The following is a 27473-nucleotide window of genomic DNA, read 5'->3' as shown; positions in this document are numbered from 1 at the left end:
CATATCTCAATTGTCTCAAGGCTTAAAAATCCTTATTTAACCTTGCTCCTCCCCTCTATCTACACTGATTGAAGTGGATTCAATGACTAACATCAATAAGGGATCATAGCCTTCACCTGTTTTCACCTGGTCAGTCTATGTCATGGAAAGAGCAAGTGTTCTTAAGTGTAAGGAGAGATAAGGAGGGGAAGTAGTTTTTTGTATGCAGTGGTCTGGGCTGACACTATGTGTATATATTTTCTTCTGAATATCGGGTAAGGGCAGAGTTGATAGTCCTTGGCTATATTGGTCAGGTGCCACAAAGAGAGCCTTAGAAACTTTACAATTGGACCAGAACAGGGCAGCACGGCTGGCTCCTTAAGTGTACACAGAGAGCTAACATTAATAAAATACATGTCAATCTCTCCTGGCTCAAAGTAGAGGAGAGATTGACCTTCATCCCTACTTGTTTAAATGACTAGCACACAGCTCAGACACCCATGCATACCCCACAAGACCAGAGGTCGCTTCACAGTCCCGAGTCCAGAACAGAGCACAGTACTACATAGAGCCCATAGCTACATGGAACTCTATTCCACATCAAGTAACTCATGCAAGTATAGAGGTGTGGCTGTACCTCTGTAAATAGTAGGTAAGGGCAGAGCTGACAGTCCCTGGCTCTGCATCTGCTGCTGCTGCTCCAGTCGTCTCTTGGCCTCCAGGACGGGGTTCTCAAACTGGGTCCTTCTGTTGATGTGGCTGCAGGGAATAGGACTATGACAGTGAAATCCAGCAGCATCAGTGGGTTTTGGGTTCTCTTCTTCACGGGAAACAGATACACATTGACTAACACACATCTAATGTGATATCGGTGACCATAGCTAAAATTGAAACCAATGCATGATTGAGGTGAAAGTGTCATGTTAGGATTTTGTACTAAGTCTGTGGCTACCCAACAGTAGCTATTGTAGTACACTCTAATGGAAAACTGTAATTTCTACAGTAAATGTGTCTATTATAAACAGTAAAATACTGTGAAAGAATTACACTGCAGCATACTGTAAATGATGCTGCAATGTGGGAAAATGTTGTGGGCGGTGAAAAAAAAAGCTGTATTTTGAATGGTACTGTATGTAAACACATTACCTAGCAACCAACCAGCTTGCAACAATCCAATTTAATTACAGTAAAACAAACAGTCTCCTCAATGTATTAATTTAGCATTATAGTAGCTTTGCATTTTTTACATTGCAATAGTATAGTCAGTTGATCTGATATTATAGTAACTTTCAAGCAGCTAGTGGCAAATAAGTAACTGTGAATATTACAATAACTTACTTGCCACTGGTGGCCTCCCGAGTGGCGCAGCGGTCTATGGCACTGCATCACAGTGCTAGAGGCGTCACTACAGACCAGGGTTAGATCTCAGGCTGTGTCAGGATGTCCTTGTCCTATCGTGCTCTAGCGACTCTATGGCAGGCCGGACGCATGCAAACTGACTTCGGTCGCCAGTTGTACAGTGTTTCCTCCAACACATTGGTGCGGCTGGCTTCCGGGTTAAGCGAGCAGTGTTAATTAACAGGGCCGTGTTTCGGAGGACGCATGGCTCTCGACCTTCGCCTCTCCCGAGTCCGTACGGGAGTTGCAGCGATGAGACAAGGCTAACTACCAATTGGATATCACGAAATTGGGAAAAAAAGGAGTAAAAATTCAATACAAAAAAATACAAAAATAAACTTACTTGCCGCTAGTACCCACTTTACAGTGTAACTAATTCAGACAGAAATACATTTTCTTAGAACAGCATTGTTCAATGTTGAATGTTCTTTAAATGTTTGTTGAATATTATAATGCTAATGTTAGACCTGAACCTAATGGGAATGTTAGCTAATGTCCTGGTAATGTTCTGATAAACCACATTTTGTTAGCAGCAACATTATTTGAATGTTGGTGAAATTTTACTGTATCATCCTAATGTTAAACCACAACCGAATTTGATCTTAATGGGAATGTTAGCTAACATCCTAGGAATGTCCTTAGAAACAGCATTTTGTTAGCAGAAAACAATTATCTGAATGGTTGGTGGAATGTTACTGTATCATCCTAATGTTAGATCAAAACCTGATTAGAAGTTAATGAAAATGTTAGCTAATGTCCTGGGAATGTTCTTTGTTTGCGGGGAAGACTTACTCTACGTAGTAACTGCCATAGATAGGGTCATCAATCTTCTCCCAGCCATACGGCAGCTCTGGACAGAAGGAAGAAAGAAATAGTGTGTTAGGAGAGAGGGAAAGAAATTAAGAAAGAAAGAAAGAGCAAAGGAACAATTTGGCAGGAATATGCCCACATAACAAGGCCCCATTTCCAGGTACTGGATTGAGCGAATAGTTAAATGAAAACAAAATGGGTAGAATGTCCATAAGGGAAAAGCAGGGAGATAAGTGAGAAGTGAAAGAAACAATCATTTAAAAAAAATAACACACAGACATATATACATATATATATATATACATACATACACACACATATATATATATGTATATATATATATATATATATATATATATATATATATATATATATATATATATATATATGTAGATATACACAGTGGGGAGAACAAGTATTTGATACACTGCCGATTTTGCAGGTTTTCCTACTTACAAAGCATGTAGAGGTCTGTAATTTTTATCATAGGTACACTTTACTTAAAAATCATACAATGTGATTTTCTGGATTTTTGTTTTAGATTCCGTCTCTCACAGTTGAAGTGTACCTATGATACAAATTACAGACCTCTACATGCTTTGTAAGTAGGAAAACCTGCAAAATCGGCAGTGTATCAAATACTTGTTCTCCCCACTGTATACCGTTCAAAAGTTTAGGGTCACTTAGAAATGTCCTTGTTTTTGAAAGAAAAACGCATTTTATGTCTATTAAAATGACATCAAATTGATCAGAAATACAGTGTAGACATTGTTAATGTTGTAAATTACTATTGTAGCTGGATCAGCTAACACAACGTGCCATTGGAACACAGGAGTGATGGTTGCTGATAATGGGCCTCTGTGCGCTTATGTAGCTATTCCCTAAAAAAAATCTGCCGTTTCCAGCTACAATAGTCATTCACAACATTAACAATGTCTACACTGTATTTCTGATCAAATTGATGTTATTTTAAATGGACAAAAAAATGCTTTTCTTTCAAAAACAAGGACATTTCTAAGTGACCCCAAACTTTTGACTGGTAGTGTGTATATACGTCCTTATTGGATATTACTGATGTTTAACGTTAAAAATGGACCAAAAGATTAATGCTAAACAACATTTGACATGTTTGAACGAACATAAATAGATTATTTACTAGGTTTTTTTAGCTTTTCGGCGTGATTTTACCAGCCCCACACCACGTTTTGTGGGAGCATAATGAACGCTAAGTACTTGGTGTTATTTGGACATAAATTATGAACTTTGTCAAAAGAAACCACATTTGTTCCGGACCTGGAATGCCTTCCGGACCTGGGATCCTGCCTTCTGATGGAGATAATCAAAGGTAAGGGGGTATTTACAATGTTATTATCGATTTTAGATGATGCTAACTGTATAGCATAGCCTGTTGTTCTTAGCATAGCACCCCGTTTATTGCAAAATGTGATTTCCCAGTAAAGTTATTTTGAGATCTGGCCATTCGGTAGCAATTACGAGATGATAATATATTATTCTTTGAATGACAATATTATAATTTACCAATGTTTTCGAATAGTAATTTTGTTATGTTCACCGGAAGCATTTCAGAGAAGGAAAAAAAATCAGAATTTCACGCTACTGTAAAATGCTGTTTTTGGATATAAATATGAACTTGATGGAACAAAAAATGCATGTATTGTATAACATAATGTCCTAGGAGTGTCATCTGATGGAGATTGACAAAAGTTAGTGCATAATTCAAGCTGGTTTCTGCTTTTGGTGATGCCTGACCTTGAATTGAAAATGGATGTTTGTACTTTTGTGGCTATGTACTGTCCTAACATAATCTAACTTTATGCTTTTGCCGTAAAGCCTCTTTGAAAATCGAACAATGTGGTTAGATTAAGGAGATGTTTATCATTTAAATTGTGTAAAATAGTTGATTGTTTGAGAAATTGAAATTATTAGATTTTTGATGTTTTGAATTTCCAGCCTTGTTAGCAATCCCGGCTCGGGGTTCATTGCTAACCTGTAGCCCCAACAGGTTTTAACTGACCTGCCTAGTCAATTAAAGGGAAAAAAATATATAACAAAATATATATATATATATATATATATATATATATATATACTGCTCAAAAAAATTAAGGGAACACTTAAACAACACATCCTAGATCTGAATGAAAGAAATAATCTTATTAAATACATTTTTCTTTACATAGTTGAATGTGCTGACAACAAAATCACACAAAAATAATCAATGGAAATCCAATTTATCAACCCATGGAGGTCTGGATTTGGAGTCACACTCAAAATTAAAGTGGAAAACCACACTACAGGCTGATCCAACTTTGATGTAATGTCCTTAAAACAAGTCAAAATGAGGCTCAGGAGTGTGTGTGGCCTCCACATGCCTGTATGACCTCCCTACAACGCCTGGGCATGCTCCTGATGGGGTGACGGATGGTCTCCTGAGGGATCTCCTCCCAGATCTGGACTAAAGCATCCTCCAACTCCTGGACAGTCTGTGGTGCAACGTGGCATTGGTGGATGGAGCGAGACATGATGTCCCAGATGTGCTCAATTGGATTCAGGTCTGGGGAACGGGCGGGCCAGTCCATAGCATCAATGCCTTCCTCTTGCAGGAACTGCTGACACACTCCAGCCACATGAGGTCTAGCATTGTCTTGCATTAGGAGGAACCCAGGGCCAACCACACCAGCATATGGTCTCACAAGGGGTCTGAGGATCTCATCTCGGTACCTAACGGCAGTCAGGCTACCTCTGGCGAGCACATGGAGGGCTGTGCGGCACCCCAAAGAAATGCCACCCCACACCATGACTGACCCACCGCCAAACCGGTCATGCTGGAGGATGTTGCAGGCAGCAGAATGTTCTCCACGGCGTCTCCAGACTCTGTCACGTCTGTCACATGTGCTCAGTGTGAACCTGCTTTCATCTGTGAAGAGCACAGGGCGCCAGTGGCGAATTTGCCAATCTTGGTGTTCTCTGGCAAATGCCAAACGTACTGCACGGTGTTGGGCTGTAAGCACAACCCCCACCTGTGGATGTCGGGCCCTCATACCACCCTCATGGAGTCTGTTTCTGACCGTTTGAGCAGACACATGCACATTTGTGGCCTGCTGGAGGTCATTTTGCAGGGCTCTGGCAGTGCTCCTCCTGCTCCTCCTTGCACAAAGGGGGAGGTAGTGGTCCTGCTGCTGGGTTGTTGCCCTCCTACGGCCTCCTCCACGTCTCCTGATGTACTGGCCTGTCTCCTGGTATCGCCTCCATGCTCTGGACACTACGCTGACAGACACAGCAAACCTTCTTGCCACAGCTCGCATTGATGTGCCATCCTGGATGAGCTGCACTACCTGAGCCACTTGTGTGAGTTGTAGACTCCGTCTCATGCTACCACTAGAGTGAAAGCACCGCCAGCATTCAAAAGTGACCAAAACATCAGCCAGGAAGCATAGGAACTGAGAAGTGGTCTGTGGTCCCCACCTGCAGAACCACTCCTTTATTGGGGGTGTCTTGTTAATTGCCTATAATTTCCACCTGTTGTCTATTCCATTTGCACAACAGCATGTGACATTTATTGTCAATCAGTGTTGCTTCCTAAGTGGACAGTTTGATTTCACAGAAGTGTGATTGACTTGGAGTTACATCGTGTTGTTTAAGTGTTCCCTTTATTTTTTTGAGCAGTGTATATATATATATATATATATATATATATAAATAAATAACAGTGCTAAATGTCCACTGGGGCGTGGGGGCAGGATAAATGTTTGCTGTGGGAGCTAGAATATTCACAAGGGGAGCAGCAAGAGGGTAGGAAGTCCAGGGGGCAGGAGGAGCAGGTAGCTGCCTAGTGGTTGATGTTCTGGGGGTAGTTGCTATTGGCCAGTCTAACCGTTTTTGCCATGATACTCCTATACTGCCCGCCTTTGAGTATCGGAAACAGGGAGAAAAGGCAGTGGTTTGGGTGGCTGAAGTCCTTGATGATGATGGTGCTCCTGTAGAACACTGTGAGGGCCCTTGAGCACAGGCCGAATTTCGCCAGCCTCCTGAGGTTGAAGAGTTGCTGCCGTGCCTCCTTCGCCACGGTGTCCGTGTGGTTTGACCATTTCAGCTCATCAGAGATATGTACACCAAGGAACTTTTTGACCATGTCCACCATGGCCCCAGTAATGGGGACAGGGGCGTTCCCAAACTGGTTCCTCCTGAAGTCCACAATGAGCTCCTTTGTTTTGCTGACGTTGAGGGAGCGGTTGTTTTCCTGGCACCACACCGTCAGAGTGCATACCGCCTCTCTGTAAGCCCTCTCGTTGTTGTTGGTAATCAGGCCTACTACTGTTGTGTATTGTCAATGAACTTGATGGTGGAGTTGGAACTGTGTGAGGCCAAGCAGTTGTGGGTATACAGGGAGTACAGGAGGCTACTAAGGATGCACACTTGTGGGGCTCCCGTGTTGAGGATCAGTGTGGAGGAGGTAATGTTGCTTAACTTCCCCACCTGTAGGTGGCCATCAGGCATCCCAGGACCCAGTTGCATAGGGAGGAGTTTAGTCCCAAGGTCGCGAGCTTTGTGATGAGCTTAGAGGGCACTATGGTAATGAAGACCGAGCAGTAGTTGACGAACAGCATCCTCACATATGCATTATTTTTGTCCAGGTGGGTGAGGGCAGTGTGCAGTGCAATAGTGATTGCGTCGTCCATGGATCTGTCAGGGCGGTAGACGAATTGGAGAGTGTTGTGTGTATTGGGGAGAGAGGTGGTGATGTGGTCTTTGACTAGCCTCTCAAAGTACTTTATAGTCAGTTTAGTTACTTTCCCTTTCTTAGGCACAGGGATGATAGTGGAAAATGTAAGAAAACATATCAGCTTTGAGGGTTATGGATACCGTCTGCGAGGGTTAACACGCTTGAATGACTTACATACAGTTGAAGTCGGAAGTTTACATACACCTTAGCCAAAAACATTTAAACTCAGTTTTTCACAATTCCAGACATTTAATCCTCATAACAATTCCCTGTTTTAGGTCAGTTAGGATCACCACTTTATTTTAAGAATGTGAAATGACAGAATAATAGTAGAGAGAAGGATTTATTTCAGCTTTTATTTCTTTTATCACATTCCCAGTAGGTCAGAAGTTTACATACACTCAATTAGTATTTGGTACCATTGCCTTTAACTTGGGTCAAACGTTCCGGGTAGCCTTCCACAAGCTTCCCACAATAAGTTAGGTGAATTTTGGCCCATTCCTCCTGATATAGCTGGTGTAACTGAGTCAGATTTGTAGGCCTCCTTGCTCGCACACACTTTTTCAGTTCTGCCCACAAATTTTCTATGGGATTGAGGTCAGGGCTTTGTGATGGCCACTCCAATACCTTGACTTTGTTGTCCTTAAGCCATTTTGCCACAACTTTGAAGAATGCTTAGTGTCATTATCCATTTGGAAGACCCATTTGCGACCAAGCTTTAACTTCCTGACTGATATCTTGAGATGTTGCTTCAATATATCCACATAATTTTCCTTTCCTCATGATGCCATCTATTTTGTGAAGTGCACCAGTCCCTCCTGCAGCAAAGCACCCCCACAACATGATGCTGCCGACTCTGTGCTTCACGGTTGGGATGGTGTTCTTCGACTTGCAAGCCTTCCTCTTTTTCCTCCAAACATAACAATGGTCATTATGGCCAAACAGTTATTTTTTGTTTCATCAGACCAGAGGACATTTCTCCAAAAAGTATGATCTTTGTTCCCATATGCAGTTGCAAACCGTAGTCTGGCTTTTTTATGGCAGTTTTGGAACAGTGGCTTCTGCCTTGCTGAGTGGCCTTTCAGGTTATGTCGATATATCAAATCAAAGTTTATTTGTCACGTGCGCCGAATACAACAGGTGTTGACCTTACAGTGAAATGCTTACTTTCAGGCTCTATCCAATAGTGCAAAAAAGGTCTTAGGTGAACAATAGGTAAGTAAAAAAATAAAACAACAGTAAAAAGACAGGCTATATACAGTAGCGAGGCTCTAAAAGTAGCGAGGCTACATACAGACACCGGTTAGTCAGGCTGATTGAGGTAGTATGTACATATAGATATGGTTAAAGTGAATATGCATATATGATAAACAGAGAGTAGCAGCAGCGTAAAAAGAGGGTTTGGGGGGGGGGCACACAATGCAAATAGTCCGGGTAGCCTTTTGATTACCTGTTCAGGAGTCTTATGACTTGGGGGTAAAAACTGTTGAGAAGCCTTTTCGTCCTAGACTTGGCACTCCGGTACCTCTTGCCATCCGGTAGTAGAGAGAACAGTCTATGACTGGGGTGGCTGGGGTCTTTGACAATTTTTTGGGCCTTCCTCTGACACCGCCTGGTGTAGAGGTCCTGGATGGCAGACAGCTTAGCCCCAGTGATGTACTGGGCCGTACGCACTACCCTCTGTAGTGCCGTGCGGCCAGAGGTCGAGCAATTGCCGTACCAGGCAGTGATACAACCAGTCAGGATGCTCTCGATGTTGCAGCTGTAGAACCTTTTGAGGATCTCAGGACCCATGCCAACTTTTTTTTGTTTCCTGAGGGGGAATAGGCTTTGTTGTGCCCTCTTCACGACTGTCTTGGTGTGTTTGGACCATTCTAGTTTGTTGTTGATGTGGACACCGAAGAACTTGAAGCTCTCAACCTGCTCCACTACAGCCCCGTCGATGAGAATGGGGGCGTGCTCGGTCCTCCTTTTCTTGTAGTCCTCAATCATCTCCTTAGTCTTGGTTATGTTGAGGGATAGGTTGTTATTCTGGCACGACCAGGCCAGGTCTCTGACCTCCTCCCTATAGCCTGTCTCGTCGTTGTCGGTGATCAGGCCTACCACTGTTGTGCGTCTGTAAACTTAATGATGGTGTATGACTCTTACTGTGGATATTGATACTTTTGTACCTATTTCCTCCAGTATCTTCACAAGGTCCTTTGCTGTTGTTCTGGGATTGATTTGCGCTTTTCGCACCAAAGTACGTTCATCTCTAGGAGACAGAACGCGTCTCCTTCCTGAGCGGTATGACGGCTGTGTGGTCCCAACATGTTTATACTTGTGTACTATTGTTTGTACAGATGAACGTGGTACCTTCAGGCGTTTGGAAATTGCTCCCAAGGATGAACCAGACTTGTGGAGGTCTACATTTTTTTCGGAGGTCTTGGCTGATTTCTTATGATTTCCCCATGATGTCAAGCAAAGACGCACTGAGTTTGAAGGTAGGCCTTGAAATTCATCCACAGGTATACCTCCAATTGACTCAAATGATGTCAATTAGCCTATCAGAAGCTTCTAAAGCCATGACATCATTTTCTGGAATTTTCCAAACTGTTTAAAGGCACAGACTACTTAGTGTATGTAAACTTCTGACCCACTGGAATTGTGATATAGTGAATTATAAGTGAATTAATCTGTCTGTAAACAATTGCTGGAAAAATGACTTGTGTCATGCACAAAGTAGATGTCCTAACCGACTTGCCAAAACTATAGTTTGTTAAAACAAGAAATTTGTGGAGTGGTAGAAAAATGAGTTTTAATGACTCCAACCTAAGTGTATGTAAACTTCCGACTTCAACTGTAGGTCCTCTGTGAAGACAGTAAGCATGTAGCCCTAGTTGTCCTCAGGGGCTCTCCTCGTTATGCTTGAAGTGGGAGAAAAAGGTGTTTCTCTCATCCGGTAGGTTGGTGTCCGCAAAATGACTGGTTTTCTTTTTGTAATCCATGATCGTTAGAAGCCCCTGTCACATATGCCTTGTGTCCGACCTGCTGCATTGCTCCTCCACTTTGTCCTTATACTTGTGTCTCACCATCTTGATCGATCTGAGTAGGTGGTATTTCCCCGGTCTCCTTGCCGTGTTACCTGTGTATAGTCAGCATCTCTTGCTTTCTCTTCGTGTGAAGACACGCATGCATACACATACACGCACGTGTGTATTTCTGGCACTGACACCATAAATGATATCATGGCAGTAGAAACCAGGGTGCTGTGGCAGGTTGGGGGCAGGGTGAGGTGGATTGAAATGGGGGATAGGATAGGGGGTACGGAAGTCGGGATAGGAACAATAGGTGGGTGGGATGGTGTTGGGTGTTACAGTTAAATGCTTAATTACAAGCCCTAAACCAAAAAAAAGCAATACGCGTTAAGAAGGTATTTCATGAATAAACTGAAGTAAACAATAAATGAAAAAAATTTGTAAAAATAAGAAAATAGAAAAAAAACAAATGATTAAAGAGCAACAATAAAATTACAGTAACAAGGCTATATAGAGGGGGTACTGGTACAGAGTCAATGTGCGGGGGCACAGGTAATATGTAAATGGGGGGGCGGCAATGCAAATAGTCCGGGAAGCCATTTGGTTAGCTGTTCAGGAGTCTTATAGCTTGGGGGTAGAAGCTTTTAAGAAACCTTTTTGGACCTAGACTTGGCGCTCTGGTACCGCTTGCCGTGCGGAAGCAGAGACAACAGTCTGTGACTAGGGTGGCTGGAGTCTTTGGCAAATTTTTACGTACGCATTACCGTCTGTAGTGACTTGTGGTCAGAGGCCGAGCAGTTGCCATACCAGGCGGTGATGCAACCAGTCAGGATGCTCTCGATGGTGCAGCTGTAGAACTTTTTGAGGATCTGAGGACAAATGCCAAATCTTTCCAGTCTCCTGAGAAGGAATAGGCATTGTCATGCCCACTTCATGACTGTCTTGGTGTGTGTGGACCATGACAGTTTGTTGGTGATGTGGACACCAAGGAACTTGAAGCTCTCAAACAGCTCCACTACAGCCCCGTCGATGAGAATAGGTGCGTGCTTGGCCCTCCTTTTCCTGTAGTTCACGATCATCTCCTAAACTAAATGATGGTGTTGGAGTTGTGCCTGGCTGTACAGTCATGAGTGAATAGGGAGTACAGGAGGGGAATAGGGAGTACAGGAGGGGACCCCCGAGGGGCCCCGTGTTGAGGATCAGCGTGGCAGATATGTTGTTACCTACCCTTACCACCTGGGGGCGGCCGTCAGGAAGTCCAGGATCCCATTGCAGAGAGAGGTGTTTAGTCCCAGTGTCCTTAGCTTAGTGAGGAGCTTTGAGGGCACTACGGTATTGAACGCTGAGCTTTAGTCAATGAATAGCATTCTAACATAGGTGTTCCTTTTGTCCAGGTGGGAAAGGGCAGTGTGGAGTGCAGGAGAGATTGCATCATCTGTGGATCTGTTGGGGCGGTATGCAAATTGGAGTGGGTCTAGGATTTCTTGATAATGGTGTTGGTGTGAGCCATGACCTGCCTTTCAAAGCACTTCATGGCTACAGACGTGTGTGCTACGGGTCAGTAGTCATTTAGGCAGGTTACCTTGGTGTTCTTGGGCACAGGGACTATGGTGGTCTGCTTGAAAAATGTTGGTATTACAGACTCGGTCAGGGACAGGTTGAAAATGTCAATGAAGACACATGCCAGTTGGTCAACGCATGCTCAGAGTACTCGTCCTGGTAATCTGCCTAGCCCTGTAGCCTTATGAATATTGACCTGTTTAAGGGTCTTACTCACATCAGCTACGAAGAGCGTGATCACACAGTCATCCGGAACAGCTGGTGATCTCATGCATGCTTCAGTGCTGCTTGCCTCGAAGTGCGCATAGAAGTCATTTAGCTCGTCTGGTAGGCTTGTGTCACTGGGAAGCTCGCGGCTGTGCTTCCCTTTGTAGTCCGTAATAGTTTGTCCCTTATTACCACTTTGTCCCGTATTGAGGCAATGCCCATTTGATTGTTCTTCGGAGGGCATAGCGGGATTTCTTATAAGCTTCCGGGTTAGAGCTCTGCTCCTTGAAAGCTGCAGCTCTACCCTGTAGCTCAGTGCGGATGTTGCCTTAATCCATGGCTTCTGGTTGGGGTATATATGTACGGTCACTGTGGGGACAACGTCATCAATGCACTTATTGATGAAGCCAGTGACTGATGTGGTGTACTCCTCAATGCCATCGGAAGAATCCCGGAACATAGGGAAGGGAAGGTTTTGTATGCGTCTCTGTGTGTGGAGTAAAGGTAATCTAGAGTTTTTTGTCCTCTGGTTGCACATGTAACATGCTAGTAAGAATGAGGTTAAACAGATTAAAGTTTCCCTGCATTATAGGCCTCAGCCACTAGGAGTGCCGCTTCTGGATGAGGATTTTCTTGTTTGCTTATGGCCTTTACAGCTTGTTGAGTGCAGTCTTAGTGCCAGCAACAGTTTGTTTTGGTAAAAAGACAGCCACAAAAAATATATATGAAAACTCTCTTGTTAAATAGTGTGGTCTACAGCTTATCATGAGATACTCTACCTCAGGCGACCAAATATTAGATTTCGTGCACCAACTGTTATTGACAGACCGCCACCCCTTGACTTTCCGGAGGCAGCTGTTCTATATTGCCGATGCACGGAAAACCCAGCCTGCTGTATGTTATCAATGTTGTCATTCAGTCATGATTCGATGAACCATAAGATATTACAGTTTTTAATGTTAGGGCTAGGGTCCTTTTTTCTCAATTTCCAGCTGACTGACGTGCCCAAAGTAAACTGCCTATTGCTCAGGCCCTGAAGCCAGGATATGCATATAATTGGTACCATTGGAAACAAGACACTTTGACGTTTGTAGAAATGTTAACCTCTTACATCTAGACGTTCCGCTAGCGGAACACCTGCTCCAATATCCAATGATAGGCGTGGCGCGAATGACAAATTCCTCAAAAATACAAAAACTTCAATTTTTCAAACATATGACTATTTCACAGCATTTTAAAGACAAGACTCTCCTTTATCTAACCACACTGTCCGATTTCAAAAAGGCTTTACAGTGAAAGCAAAACATTAGATTATGTCAGCAGAGTACCAAGCCAGAAATAATCAGACACCCATTTTTCAAGCTAGCATATAATGTCACAAAAACCCAGAAGACAGCTAAATGCAGCACTAACCTTTAATGATCTTCATCAGATGACACACCTAGGACATTATGCTATACAATACATGCATGTTTTGTTCAATCAAGTTCATATTTATATCAAAAAACAGCTTTTTACATTAGCATGTGACGTTCAGAACTTCAGGTGAATTTGCTAACAAATTAGTAAATTACTCACGATAAACGTTCACAAAAAGCATAACAATTATTTTAAGAATTATAGATACAGAACTCCTCTATGCACCCGATATGTCCGTTTTTAAAATAGCTTTTTGGTGAAAGCACATTTTGCAATATTCTAAGTACATAGCCCAGCCATCACGGGCTAGCTATTTAGACACCCGGCAAGTGCACTCACCAATATCAGATTTACTATTATAAAAGTTTGATTACCTTTTGTTGTCTTCGTCAGAATGCACTCCCAGGACTGCTACTTCAATAACAGATGTTGGTTTGGTCCAAAATAATACATCGTTATATCTGAATAGCGGCGTTTTGTTCGTGCGTCCCAGACACTATCCGAAATGGTAAATCAGGGTCGCGCGCATGGCGCAATTCGTGACAAAAAAAATCTAAATATTCCATTACCGTACTTCGAAGCATGTCAACCGCTGTTTAAAATCCATTTTTATGCCATTTTTCTCGTAAAAGCGATAATATTCCGACCGGGAATGTCCATTTAGCTAAACAGAGGAAAGAAAACAAAGCTTTCGGTCGACGCGGGCACGAGCCTGAGTCTCACAGTACTGTAACCAGCCACTACCCAAACGCGCTACTTTGTTTCAGCCAGAGCCTGCAAAGCCACGATTCAGCGTTTTGCCGCCTTCTGAGAGCCTATGGCAGCCGTAGGAAGTGTCACGGGACAGCTAAGATCCTCACTCTTCAATAAACAGAGACAAGAAGAACGACACCTTTTCAGACAGGCCACTTCCTGCATGAAATCTTCTCAGGTTTTTGCCTGCCATATGAGTTATGTTATACTCACAGACACCATTCAAACAGTTTTAGAAACTTTAGGGTGTTTTCTATCCAAAGCCAATAATTATATGCATATTCTAGTTACTGGGCAGGAGTAGTAACCAGATTAAATCGGGTACGTTTTTTATCCAGCCGTGAAAATACTGCCCCCTAGCCATAACAGGTTAACTCAAACAATTTGCATAGACCAGATACCGGAGCTGAGGGTGGACGATAAACTCCCGCTCGCGTTAATAGTGCATTATGACCAAGGACCACATTTAGAACTAAGCATTCATACTGTTTCGGAACAGAAGTTGAAATGACGACAGTGACATCTAGGTTGCATTTAACATATATGGCAATACCTCCACCTCTACCCACTCTGTCTGCTCTGTAGACATTATACCCAGCTAACAGAACATCTGAGTCTGGAACAGAGACACAGAGTCAGGATTCAGATATAATCAATATGTCAGCATGTGATTGTGAGACCAGTATTTCAATCAAATCTAGCTTTTGGATGAAGCTTCTAGCATTCAAATGAATAGTTACTTGTCTAACAGAACACAGAGGGTGTTCTTTAATGGAAGCCTCTCAAATATAATCCAGTTAGAATCAGGAATTCCCCAGGGTAGATGTCTAGGCCCCTTGCTTTTAATTTTTTTACTAATGACATGCCACTGACTTTGAGTAAAGCCAGAGTGTCTACATATGCGGATAACTCAACACTATACATGTCAGCTACTACAGTGACTGAAATGACTGCAACACTCAACAAAGAGCTGCAGTTAGTTTCAGAGTGGGTGTCAAGGAATAAGTTAGCCCTAAATATTTCTAAAACGTAAAGCATTGTATTTGGAGCAAAACACTCACTAAACCCTAACTAAATCTTGTAATAAATAATGTGGAAATTAAGGAAGTTGAGGTGACTAAACTGCTTGGAGCAACCCTAGATTGTAAACTGTCATGGTCAAAACATATTGATGCATTAGTAGCTAAGAGGGGGAGAAGTCTGTCTATAATAAAGTGATGCTCTGCCTTCTTAACCTGTTGGGTCTAGGGGGCAGCATTTGCACGTCTGGATAAAAAAAATGTACCCGATTTAATCTGGTTACTAATCCTACCCAGTAACTAGAATATGCATATACTTATTATATATGGATAGAAAACACTCTAAAGTTTCCAAAACTGTTTGAATGGTGTCTGTGAGTATAACAGAACTCATTTGGCAGGCAAAACCCTGAGACATTTTCTGACAGGAAGTGGATACCTGATGTGTTGTATTGACTTTAAACCTATCCCATTGAAAAACACAGGGGTTTAGGAATATTTTGGCACTTCCTATTGCTTCCACTAGATGTCACCAGCCTTTACAAAGTGTTTTGAGTCTTCTGGAGGGAGATCTGACCGAACAAGAGCCATGGAACGGTGATGTCCCATTAGACACCTGGCGCTACTTCATGTTGGGTACCCTCGTTCAAATACGTTATAAAAGAGTATGCATTCGTCCACCTTGAATATTATTCATGTTCTGGTTAAAAAAGGCCCTAATGATTTATGCTATACAACGTTTGACATGTTTGAACGAACGGAAATATATTTTTTCCCCTCGTTCATGACGAGAAGTCCGGCTGGCTTACATCATGTGCTAACGAGACGGAGATTTTTGGACATAAATGATGAGCTTTTTTGAACAAAACTACATTCGTTATGGACCTGTGATACCTGGAAGTGACATCTGATGAAGAGAATCAAAGGTAATGGATTATTTACATAGTATTTTCGATTTTAGATCTCCCCAACATGACGTCTAGTCTGTATCGCAACGCGTATTTTTCTGGGCGCAGTGCTCAGATTATTGCAAAGTGTGATTTCCCAGTAAGGTTATTTTTAAATCTGGCAAGTTGATTGCGTTCAAGAGATGTAAATCTATAATTCTTTAAATGACAATATAATATTTTACCAATGTTTTCTAATTTTAATTATTTAATTTCTGACGCTGACTTGACTGCCGGTTATTGGAGGGAAACGATTTCCTCAACATCAATGCCATAGTAAAACGCTGTTTTTGTATATAAATATGAACTTGATAGAACTAAAAATGCATGCATTGTCTAACATAATGTCCTAGGAGTGTCATCTGATGGAGATTGTAAAAGGTTAGTGCATCATTTTAGCTGGTTTTATGGTTTTGGTGACCCTGTCTTTGACTTGACAAAACATTACACACAACTCTTGTAAATGTACTGTCCTAACATACTCTAAATTTATGCTTTCGCCGTAAAACCTTTTTGAAATCGTAAAACGTGGTTAGATTAAGGAGATGTTTATCTTTCAAATGGTGTAACATAGTTGTATTTTTGAAAAATTTGAATTTTGACATTTATTTGGATTCAAATTTGCCGCTCTTGAAATGCACCTGCTGTTGATGGAGTGCACCACGGGTGGCACGCTAGCGTCCCACCTAGCCCCAAGAGGTTAACAACACTATCAACAAGGCAGGTCCTAAAGGCCTTAGTTTTGTCGCACCTTGACTACTGTTCAGTCGCGTGGTCAGGTGTCACAAAAAAGGACTCGCAGCACGGCTGGCCCTTGGATGTACACAGAGATCTAATATTAATAATATGCATAACAATCTCTCCTGGCTGAAAGTGGAGGAGAGATTGACTTCGTCATTTCTTTTATTTATGAGAGGTATTGACATGTTGAATGCACCAAGCTATCTGTCTAAACTACTGGCACACAACTCGGACACCCATGCATACCATACAAGACATACCACAAGAGGTCTCTTCACTGTCCCCAAGTCAGGGCAGACTATGGGAGGCACACAGTACTACATAGAGCCATGACTACATGGAACTCTATTCCACATCAAGTAACTGACGCATGCAGTAACATTAGATTTAAAAACAGAAAAAAACACCTTATGGAACAGAGGGGACTGTGAAGCATCACAAACATTGGCAAAGACACATGCATACACATGCGCACACACACACACACACACACACACACACACACACACACACACACACACACACACACACACACACACACACACACACACACACACACACACACACACACACACACACACACACACACGATAACATACGCACTATACATACACATGGATTTAGTACTGTAGATATGTGGTAGTGGTGGAGTAGGGGCCTGAGGGCACACAGGGTGTTGTGAAATCTGTGAATGTATTGTAATGTTTTTAAAATTGTATGAACTGCCTTAAATTTGCTGGACCCAGGAAGAGTAGCTTCTGCTTTGGCAGCAGCTAATGGGGATCCACAATAAATACAAGTACAAATACATTACTCCATTGTTTATAACAGGAACATAAACCATGTATAGCTTCAAAATATGTTCCAAAGCTATAACTACCTTGTCTCAGTAGGCTTATGTATTAGGCTTGGTCAAATGTAGGGTTAAGGAGCAGACACAGATTACACCTAGTCCTGGACTAGAAATACTTTTTGGCTGGAGATTTTCCATTGATCTTGCTTTTTAGTCCAGGACTAGGCTGTGTCTATGAAAACCTCCCCATAACGTTTGACTGACTGGAATGGGAATATGTCTTACGTGAAAAAACACATTTACGTTAATAAGTAGATTAAAGGGGTAAACCTACTCTAAGAGTGTGTTAGGCTGTTTGAGAGAAGGTTTGAATCCTAATCAAACGATCCAATGTGAGTACATCTCTTGTTGAAGTATAGTAGATCAATAAAGCATAAATCAAGCTTCTTATGCTGAAAAGCCTTGTTAGTGCATAAGTAAAATTAGCTTTTGAATTTCCTGTCTTTTTCGGCTTCAAACAAAAGCTAATATTTCACTTAAAACATTGTTTTTTGTGTTAACACGTACTATGGATCGTGTCCCCACTTATAAATATTTGGGCATCTGGATTGACAAAAAGCGATTTTTCAAAAAGCATGTTGATGAGTTGGTTAAGATATATTAAAAGTGTAAATATACTTCTTCTATAGGTCTATAGGTCCCATCTTTCATTAAATTGCAGAAAACAAATAATTCAGTCAACATTCATTACGGTTATTGACTATGGCGATATCGTCTATCTGAATGCAGCTGCTACTGTATTAACGCCATTGGATGGAGTTTATCATAGCGCATTGCGCTTTTTTATGGGCTCAGCACACATCATTGCATTTTGTATCAGGAAGTCTCATAGATCGATGCATTGCGCTCTTTTTGTCTAAAAAGCCCTCTTGCATAAACCTCCGCCATAACTTACTTCATTGCTGATCTTCAGACGTATAAGTTACCAGACCTGGACTCAGGGATGGCTAACCCTGGAGATCCCTTCAATGTCAACAGAGTTAGGTAAATCTGCTTTTAGTTTTTTTGCGCCTCATGGGGAATGATCTCAAACTCCTTAAAGTTGGTGGAGTTGGAACCTAAGGCAATTCAGGTTTATGTTAGATGGCTTGTTTACTGAATAATGTATTTGTTTCATATGATTGTGTTTTCCTTTTTGTGTTTTGTGTTTGTTTTTCATGAATTGTGTAATTGATTTGTATATACTGTAGATATGTATAGTTTAATTGTTGTTTTTTGATGTGTCCATGCAGCGCTCATCTGCAAAAGAGACTATGGTCTCAGCATGACTCCTTGCTTAAAAATGTTCCAAAATACATCAAAAGCATGTTGCATGATCTGCTTGACTTTGGGTTGTGATATTTGGCCAGCGTGTAAAGGAGTACAGACATAGCTCATCCTAGGGCTGTGTCCAATTTGTCCTGAAGGTGACGCTGTGGGGCCATAGCTTGAACCCTGCCATGGCTGCTTGCAACTATATTTCTGATTATATATGTAATTCTATGATCGACCCCTTGTATGAGTGTGCTTCCTTCCTGAGCTCGGATATGATTCACATGAGTTCCTGCAATGTTCTGATGGTCAGGGGGAGTGTGTGTGTGTGTGTGTGTGTGTGTGTGTGTGTGTGTGTGAGAAGATGAATGAGTCATCTAATGCAGAGGATTCAAAATTAGATTTAATATCCGAGACGCAAGACATACATACACAAACACACTCAAACATGCAAACTGAAGTTATACCCAGCACATCACATTTGTGCACAAATACCCATCTACATAATGTGCATGCATGCGTGGCGTCAATTGATTTAGTGTCATAGAACATGTATGTTACGCTCATTCAGTCACGCATCCAAGTGTAATATGAATCAGAGCTTAAACCACACACACACACACACACACACACACACACACACACACACACACACACACACACACACACACACACACACACACACACACTTAACATTGCTAAGACACACTCACACATCCATACATTTCATACTGCAAACACAATTACACACACACGCTATTAGCAAAATTCTCAGTTTCTCTTTTTCTCTCTTTCGCTCTTCCTCTATTTGAGAGGCATGGAATAGAGACAAAACAGAGCCCTCAGCTCCGAAGATAAAAAAAGAGACTTCCTCTGATGGTTGCTATGGAAACTGTCTCCTCTTTCCCTGTGAAGGGAGGGCAGCCATTTAAGGTGGCTCAGAGACAAGGGGAGAAAATAAGGATATTTAAGGTAGTTCTTTGGAGGGGGAGGGGGGAAGCAGTAAATGGTACCCTATTCCATATATAGCTCTCTCTATATCTAATGGAGTTAATAAATGTGGAAAATGGCAGAGATTCAAGGTGGTTTGATGTAGTCAATGTAATTGTAAACACAGAATTCAGCCAGAGAATTCTGTGTTTATTTGTTTGTTTATTTGGATCCCCATTAGCTTTTGCAGAGGCAGCAGCTATTCTTCCTCTGGTCCACAAAAAAAATACAAAAAATAAATACAATGACAAGCAAAAAAACACTGGTACGCTGACAGACAACGAATCGGACGCAAAGGATTTACTTCAGACACTGGACAAGACCCAAATCCCAGTCATTCACATGAAGAGGAGATATAGGGGTCATAGGTTGGGGTGTCTTGTAAGAATCCGAAGGCCCGTGGGTAACCTGCTTCTACCACCAGTCCTATTAGTCAACATGCAATAATTGGATAATAAACTGGATGAGCTCTGATCAAGACGATCCTACCAACGGGACATTAAGGCTAGCGAGACAACTTCCGGTGAAACTGGAGGGCGCACAATTCAAATAAATAATCATAGCAATTATGGATATTAAACATTTGGGTACATACAAGTGTCTTATATCGGTTTAAAGCTTACATTCTTGTTAATCTAACTGCACTGTCTGATTTACAGTAACCGTTACAGCGAAAGCATGTCATGCAATTGTTTGAGGATGGTGCCCCACATCAAAATATTTTTTCCACCGGCACAGGTTTCATAAATTCACAAATAGCGATTAAATATTCACTTACTATTTGAAAATCTACCTCTGATTTGTAATCCAAAGGGACCCAGCTATAACATGTAGTGTCGTTTTGTTAGATAAAATCCTTCTTTATATCCCAAAAAGTCAGTTTAGTTGGCGCCACCGATTTGAGTAATCCACTCGTTCAACATGCCAAGATAGGAATCCTAAAATCTTAAAACTTTGTTTCAACAAGTCAAAATACATTTCTATTTAATCCTCAGATACCCTAAAATGTAATTAACTTTTTATGGGCATGTAGCATCCCACTTTGCCAACATCCAGTGAAATTGCAGAGCGCGAAATTCAAACTACAGTATTATAAATATTTTCATATTTTACTTTCATCAAATCAAATCAAATGTATTTATATAGCCCTTCTTACATCAGCTGATATCACAAAGTGCTGGACAGAAACCCAGACTAAAACCCCAAACAGCAAGCAATGCAGGTGTAGAAGCACGGTGGATAGGAAAAACTCCCTAGAAAGGCCAAAACCTAGAGAGGAACCAGGCTATGACGGGTGGCCAGTCCTCTTCTGGCTGTGCTGGGTGGACATTATAACAGAACATGGCCAAGATGTTCAAATGTTCATAAATGACCAGCATGGTCAAAAATTTGTAATCATAGTGAACAGGTCAGGGTTCCATAGCCGCAGGCAGAACAGTTGAAACTGGAGCAGCAGAATGAACTTTAATAAAATCACAATTGTAATACATCAATATAAAGCTTAACTTCTTGTTAATCTAGCCGCGGTGTTAGATTTCAAAAAGGCTTTACGGCAAAAGCAAACCATGCGATTATCTGAGGACAGCGCCTCGCATACAAACACATGAAAAACATATTTCAACCTGGCAGGTGCGACACGAAAGTCAAAAATAGCGATATTAAAAATGCCTTACATTTGATGATCTTCTTCTGTTGGCACTCCAAAAGGTCCCAGTTACATCACAAATGGTCCTTTTGTTCGATAATGTCCTTCTTTATATCCATAAAAACTCAGTTTAGCTGGCACGCTTCAGTCAATAATCCACCCAGTTTCCCTCCATCAAAATGCATACAAAATGAATCCCAAACGTTACTAATAAACTTTTCCAAACAAGTCAAACAACGTTTATAATCAAACCTTAACCTGTTGGAGGTAGGGGGCAGTATTTACACAGCCGGATAAAAAAACGAACCCGATTTAATCTGGTTATTACTACTGCCCAGAAACTAGAATATGCATATAATTATTGGCTTTTGATAGAAAACACCCTAACGTTTCTAAAACTGTTTGAATGGTGTCTGTGAGTATAACAGAACTCATATGATAGGCAAGAACCTGAGAAGATTCTGTACAGGAAGTGCCCTCTCTGACCATTCCTTGAGCTTCTTGACTCTGTTTATTGAAGACTGAGGATCTTTGCTGTAACGTGACACTTCCTACGGCTCCCATAGGCTCTCAGAAGGCGGGAAAAAGCTGAATGATGTAATTCCAGCCACTGGCTGAAAAACATTAGCGCCTTTGGCAAGTGCTCTATCAGAGGACAATGGACTGAGGCGCGCGTGCACGAGTCGACCCCATGTTTTTATTTTCTTTCGTCTTTGAACCTAAACACAGATTCCCGGTCGGAATATTATCGCTTTTTTACGAGAAAAATGGCATAAAAATTGATTTTAAACAGAGGTTGACATGCTTCGAAGTACCGTAATGGAATATTTAGAAATTTTTTGTCACGAAATGCGTCGTGCGCGTTACCCTTCTTTACCATTCGGATAGTGTCTTGAAAGCACGAACAAAACAGAGGATATTTGAACATAACTATGGATTATTTTGAACCAAACCAACATTTGTTATTGAAGTAGAAGTCCTGGGAGTGCATTCTGACGAAGACAGCAAAGGTAATAACATTTTTCTTATAGTAAATCTGATTTTGGTTAGTGCTAAACTTGGTGGGTGTCTAAATAACTAGCCCTGTGATGCCGGGCTATCTACTGAGAATATTGCAAAATGTGCTTTCACCGAAAAGCTATTTTAAAATCGGACATAGCGAGTGCATAGAGGAGTTCTGTATCTATAATTCTTAAAATAATTGTTATGTTTTTTGTGAACGTTTATCGTGAGTAATTTAGTAAATTCACCGGAAGTTTGCGGGGGGTATGCTAGTTCTGAACGTCACATGCCAATGTAAAAAGCTGGTTTTTGATATAAATATGAACTTGATTGAACAAAACATGCATGTATTGTATAACATAATGTCCTAGGGTTGTCATCTGATGAAGATCATCAAAGGTTAGTGCTGCATTTAGCTGTGGTTTGGGTTTATGTGACATTATATGCTAGCTTGAAAAATGGGTGTCTGATTATTTCTGGCTGGGTACTATGCTGACATAATCTAATGTTTTGCTTTCGTTGTAAAGCCTTTTTGAAATCGGACAGTGTGGTTAGATTAACGAGAGTCTTGTCTTTAAAATGGTGTAAAATAGTCATATGTTTGAAAAATTGAAGTTTTTGCATTTTTGAGGTTTTTGAATAACGCGCCACGGGATTACACTGGCTGTTACGTAGGTGGGACGATTTGGTGCCACCTACCCTAGAGAGGTTAACTTGTTGTTAATCCAGCCGCCATGTCAGATTTCAAAAAGGCTTTACTGTGCAAGCAAACCATGACATTATCTGAGGACAGTGCCCAGCACACAAATGCATAACCAATCATTTTCAACCAGAGAGTTGCGACACGAAAGTCAGAAATAGCGATATAATATATGCCTTAGCTTTGAAGATCTTCTTCTGTTGGCACTCCAAAAGGTCCCAGTTACATTACAAATGGTCCTTTTGTTCGATAAAGTCCTTCTTTATTTCCATAAAAACTCAGTTTAGCTGGCGCGCTTCAGTCAATAATCCACTCGGTTTCCTTCCTTCAAAACGCATACAAAATGAATCCCAAATGTCACCAATAAACTCATCCAAACAAGTCAATCAATGTTTATAATCAAACCTTAGGTGCCCTAATACGCAAATAAACGATCACATTTAAGACGGAGAATCGTTATTGTCTTTACCGTAGATAAACAAAAAGAACGCACTCTCTTGGCCATGCGCTTGGAAACACTACAGCCAAAATGGGAGCCACTTAGAAAAACTACATCTTCTCCCTAATTTTTCCAAAAACCAGCCTGAAACTCTTTCTAAAGACTGTTGACATCTAGTGGAAGCCCTAGGAACTCCAATCGGGGACGATTTCTCCCTATTATAAAAGTGCCAGCCATTGAAATCAGTGGTATGCAGATTTTTTTGGTTTGTTGATGGTTTGTCCTTGGGGTTTTGCCTGCCATTTCAGTTCTGTTATACTCACATACATTATTTTAATGGTTTTAGAAACTGTAGTGTTTTCTATCCAAATCTACCAATTATATGCATATCCTAGCTTCTGCGCCTGAGAAGCAGGCAGTTTACTTTAGGCACGCTTTTCATCCGGACGTCAAAATAACTCCCCCTATCCCAAAGAAGTTAACCTGTTTAGGATAGGGGGCAGTATTGACACGGCTGGATAAAAAACATACCCGATTTAATCTGGTTACCACTCCTACCCAGTAACTAGAATATGCATATACTTATTACATATGGATAGAAAACACCCTAAATTTTCTAAAACTGTTTGAATGGTGTCTGTGAGTATAACAGAACTCAAATGGCAGGTCAAAACCTGAGAGATTCCTTTACAGGAAGTGGCCTGTCTGACCATTTCTTGAACTTCTTTTCCATCTCTATCATTTACTAAGGATCTCTGCTCTAACGTGACACTTCCCACGTCGTCCATAGGCGCTCAGAGCCCGGGAAAAAACAGAATGTCGTCATTCCAGCCCCAGGCTGAAACACATTATCGCCTTTCTCAAGTGGCCGATCAAGGGACACTGGCTTATGCGCGTGACCCCGACCGCCCCCGCCTTTGGGATTTCTTTCTCTGTTTGCCGAAAAGGAGATTCCCTGTCGGAATATTATCACTTTACTACGAGAAAAATGTCGTAAAAATTGATTTTAAACAGCGGTTGACATGCTTCGAAGTACGGTAATGGAATATTTAGAATTTTATTGTCACGAATTGCGCCATGCGCGCGACACTTCTTTACTATTTCGGATAGTGTCTGGAACGCACGAACAAAACGCCGCTATTCGGATATAACGATGGATTATTTTGGACCAAACCAACATTTGTTATTGAAGTAGCAGTCCTGGGTGTGCATTCTGACGAAGACAACAAAAGGTAATCAAACTTTTATAATAGTAAATATGATTATGGTGAGTGCTAAACTTGCCGGGTGTCTAAATAGCGAGCCCGTGATGCCTGGGCTATGTACTTAGAATATTGCAAAATGTGCTTTCACCAAAAAGCTATTTTAAAATCGGACATATCGAGTGCATAGAGGAGGTCTGTATCTATAATTCTTAAAATAATTGTAATGCTTTTTGTGAACGTTTATCGTGAGTAATTTAGTAAAATGTTAGCGAATTCCCCGGAAGTTTGCGGGGGGTATGCTAGTTCTGAACGTCACATGCGAATGTAAAAAGCTGGTTTTTGATATAAATATGAACTTGATTGAACAAAACATGCATGTATTGTATAACATAATGTCCTAGGGTTGTCATCTGATGAAGATCATCAAAGGTGAGTGCTGCATTTAGCTGTCTTCTGGGTTTTGGTGACATTATATGCTGGCTTGAAAAATGGGTGTCTGATTATTTCTGGCTTGGTACTCTGCTGACATAATCTAATGTTTTGCTTTCGTTGTAAAGCCTTTTTGAAATCGGACAGTGTGGTTAGATTAACGAGAGTCTTGTCTTTAAATGGCTGTAAAATAGTCATATGTTTGAGAAATTGAAGTAATAGGATTTTTAAGGATTTGAAAATCGCGCCACAGGCTGGCAGTGGCTGTTACGTAGGTGGGACGAATTCGTCCCGCCTAGCCTAGAGAGGTTAATAACCTCTTGACGGTCGCCTAGGATAGGGGGCACCACAGCGCATTTTGAAAAGAATGTGTGCCCATTTTAAACGGCCTACTACTCAAACTCAGAAGCTAGGATATGCATATAATTAATACTTGTGGATAGAAAACACCCTAAAGTTTCTAAAACTGTTTGAATGGTGTCTGTGAGTATAACAGAACTCATATGGCAGTCAAAACCCCGAGACAGATCGAAACAGGAAGTGGAATTCTGAATTGCGAACTCAACTTCATCACGTTGCCTATTAATCACACTGTGAGCTATGGTTCATTGAGCACTTCCTATTGCTTCCACTAGATGTCCCCAGTCTTTACAAAGTGATTTGAGCCTTCTACTGTGAAAACTGAATGAATGAGACGCAGTGGAACGTGGTCACACGGAGAGGGCCATCACCATTATGATGCCGGCGCCCCTGGTTACCCTCCCCTTTCGAAACATTTTGAAACACAATGCAATCGTCCCCCTAGAATCTTATTGGAGCTCTCGTTGAAAAAGGCCCTACAGATTTATGTTATACAACGATTGACATGTTTGAACGAACCTAAATAAGAAAAAAATGCATTTTGTTGAATGCGCACGTCGGAACTTTTGGTTTAGCCTTCAGAACACGCTAACAACAACAAGCTAATGGAACATAAAGGATGAACTGTTTCGAACGAAAATACATTTGTTGTGGACCTGGGATTCCTGGAAGTGCCTAAGGATGAAGATAATCAAAGGTAAGGGATTATTGACAATAGTATACAAGACTAGATGTGATATGTGATTGTTCCAAGATGGCTAGCCTATTGCTATTGCTAGCCTATTGTTCTGAGTATCGCATCCCCTTTTATCGCAAAGTGTGATTACCCAGTAAAGTTATTTTTAAATCTGGCATTACAGGTGCTTTCAAGAGATATTCATCTATAAATCTTAGAATGACAATATTACATTTTAAAAATGTTTTCGAATAGTAATTTAGTCGATTGTAGCACTGTTTCACCGGATGCATTTGAGGGAAAATAGTTAGTCAACGTTACGCTGTAAAATGCTGTTTTTATATATAAATATGAACTTTATCGAACAAAAGAATGCATGTATTGTGTAACATGATGTCCTAGGAGTGTCATCTGATGAAGGTTGTAAAAGGTTAGTGCTGCATTTAGCTGTTTTTTGGTTATTTGTGATGCATGTGATTGGTCGGAAAATGGCTATGTGGCTACTTTTACGATATACTCCTCTAACATAATCTAATGTTTTGCTTTTGCTGTAAAGCCTTTTTGAAATCGGAAAACGTGGTTCGATTCAGGAGAGGTGTATCTATAAAACGATATAATTTGAAAAAAAAAATTGAACTAAAAAAATATTACATTTTGTTATGCTAATGGCGATATGATTTTTCGCTGGATGTCGCACAGGGGTTAAACGAGGAAACCTCTTGACTTCCCTGCCGAAGCAAATTACATCGGAATCTGGGATCATCAGTGACCGAATTGAAATTTGTGATGTTTTTTTATAAGCATTTCATTTCTGCTGGTTTTCTTTTTGAAAGAAAAAATGGCCAACATGATCCTGACCGGTCTATTGTTTCAGTCCCTCGGCCTTCAGCTGATGTGGAAAACAGTAAGCCGGTTTTTAATTTTCAAAAAGTCACAGAAGATGCGGTCTTATCTGCACTATCTGCTATAGATTCTAAGAAATCATTAGGCGCTGACAATCTAGATCCATATTTACTCAAGTGTGCGGCACCTATTATTGCTAGTGCAGTGATGCATATCGTTAATCAAACATTTGTCGTAGGAAAGATTCCTAAATCTTGGAAAACAGCTTTTGTTTTACCACTCCCCAAGGGAGGTGATGGTAGTGAATTTGATAATTATCAGGCCATCTATAAGCTCTCCGGTTTGGCTAAAATTCAAAAAGTTGGTTGAAAATACACTTGCACTTACGAGCTTAGATGGTTCTCGAATGAATCAGGCCTCTGCATTTAAAAACTTAGGGATATGGTTGGATGATAAATTGTCTTTTAAAATGCATATTGATGAACT

General features: G+C 41.1%; 1 protein-coding gene across 1 annotated transcript in view; it reads right to left on the bottom strand.

Annotated features, from left to right (window-relative positions):
• Window positions 1–27473, bottom strand: part of LOC106591140 (membrane-associated guanylate kinase, WW and PDZ domain-containing protein 2) — a 430776-nt gene that overhangs the window by 220668 nt on the left and 182635 nt on the right. The window contains 2 exon segments of the mRNA XM_045688044.1: window positions 617–738; window positions 2170–2227. Coding sequence (XP_045544000.1) covers window positions 617–738; window positions 2170–2227 — 180 coding nt within the window.

The sequence above is a fragment of the Salmo salar genome, chromosome ssa10, assembly GCF_905237065.1.
Source record: "Salmo salar chromosome ssa10, Ssal_v3.1, whole genome shotgun sequence".
Classification (NCBI taxonomy): Eukaryota; Metazoa; Chordata; class Actinopteri; order Salmoniformes; family Salmonidae; genus Salmo; species Salmo salar.
The sequence above is the reverse complement of the archived record's forward strand: the minus strand, read 5'-3'. Positions and strand labels throughout refer to the sequence as shown.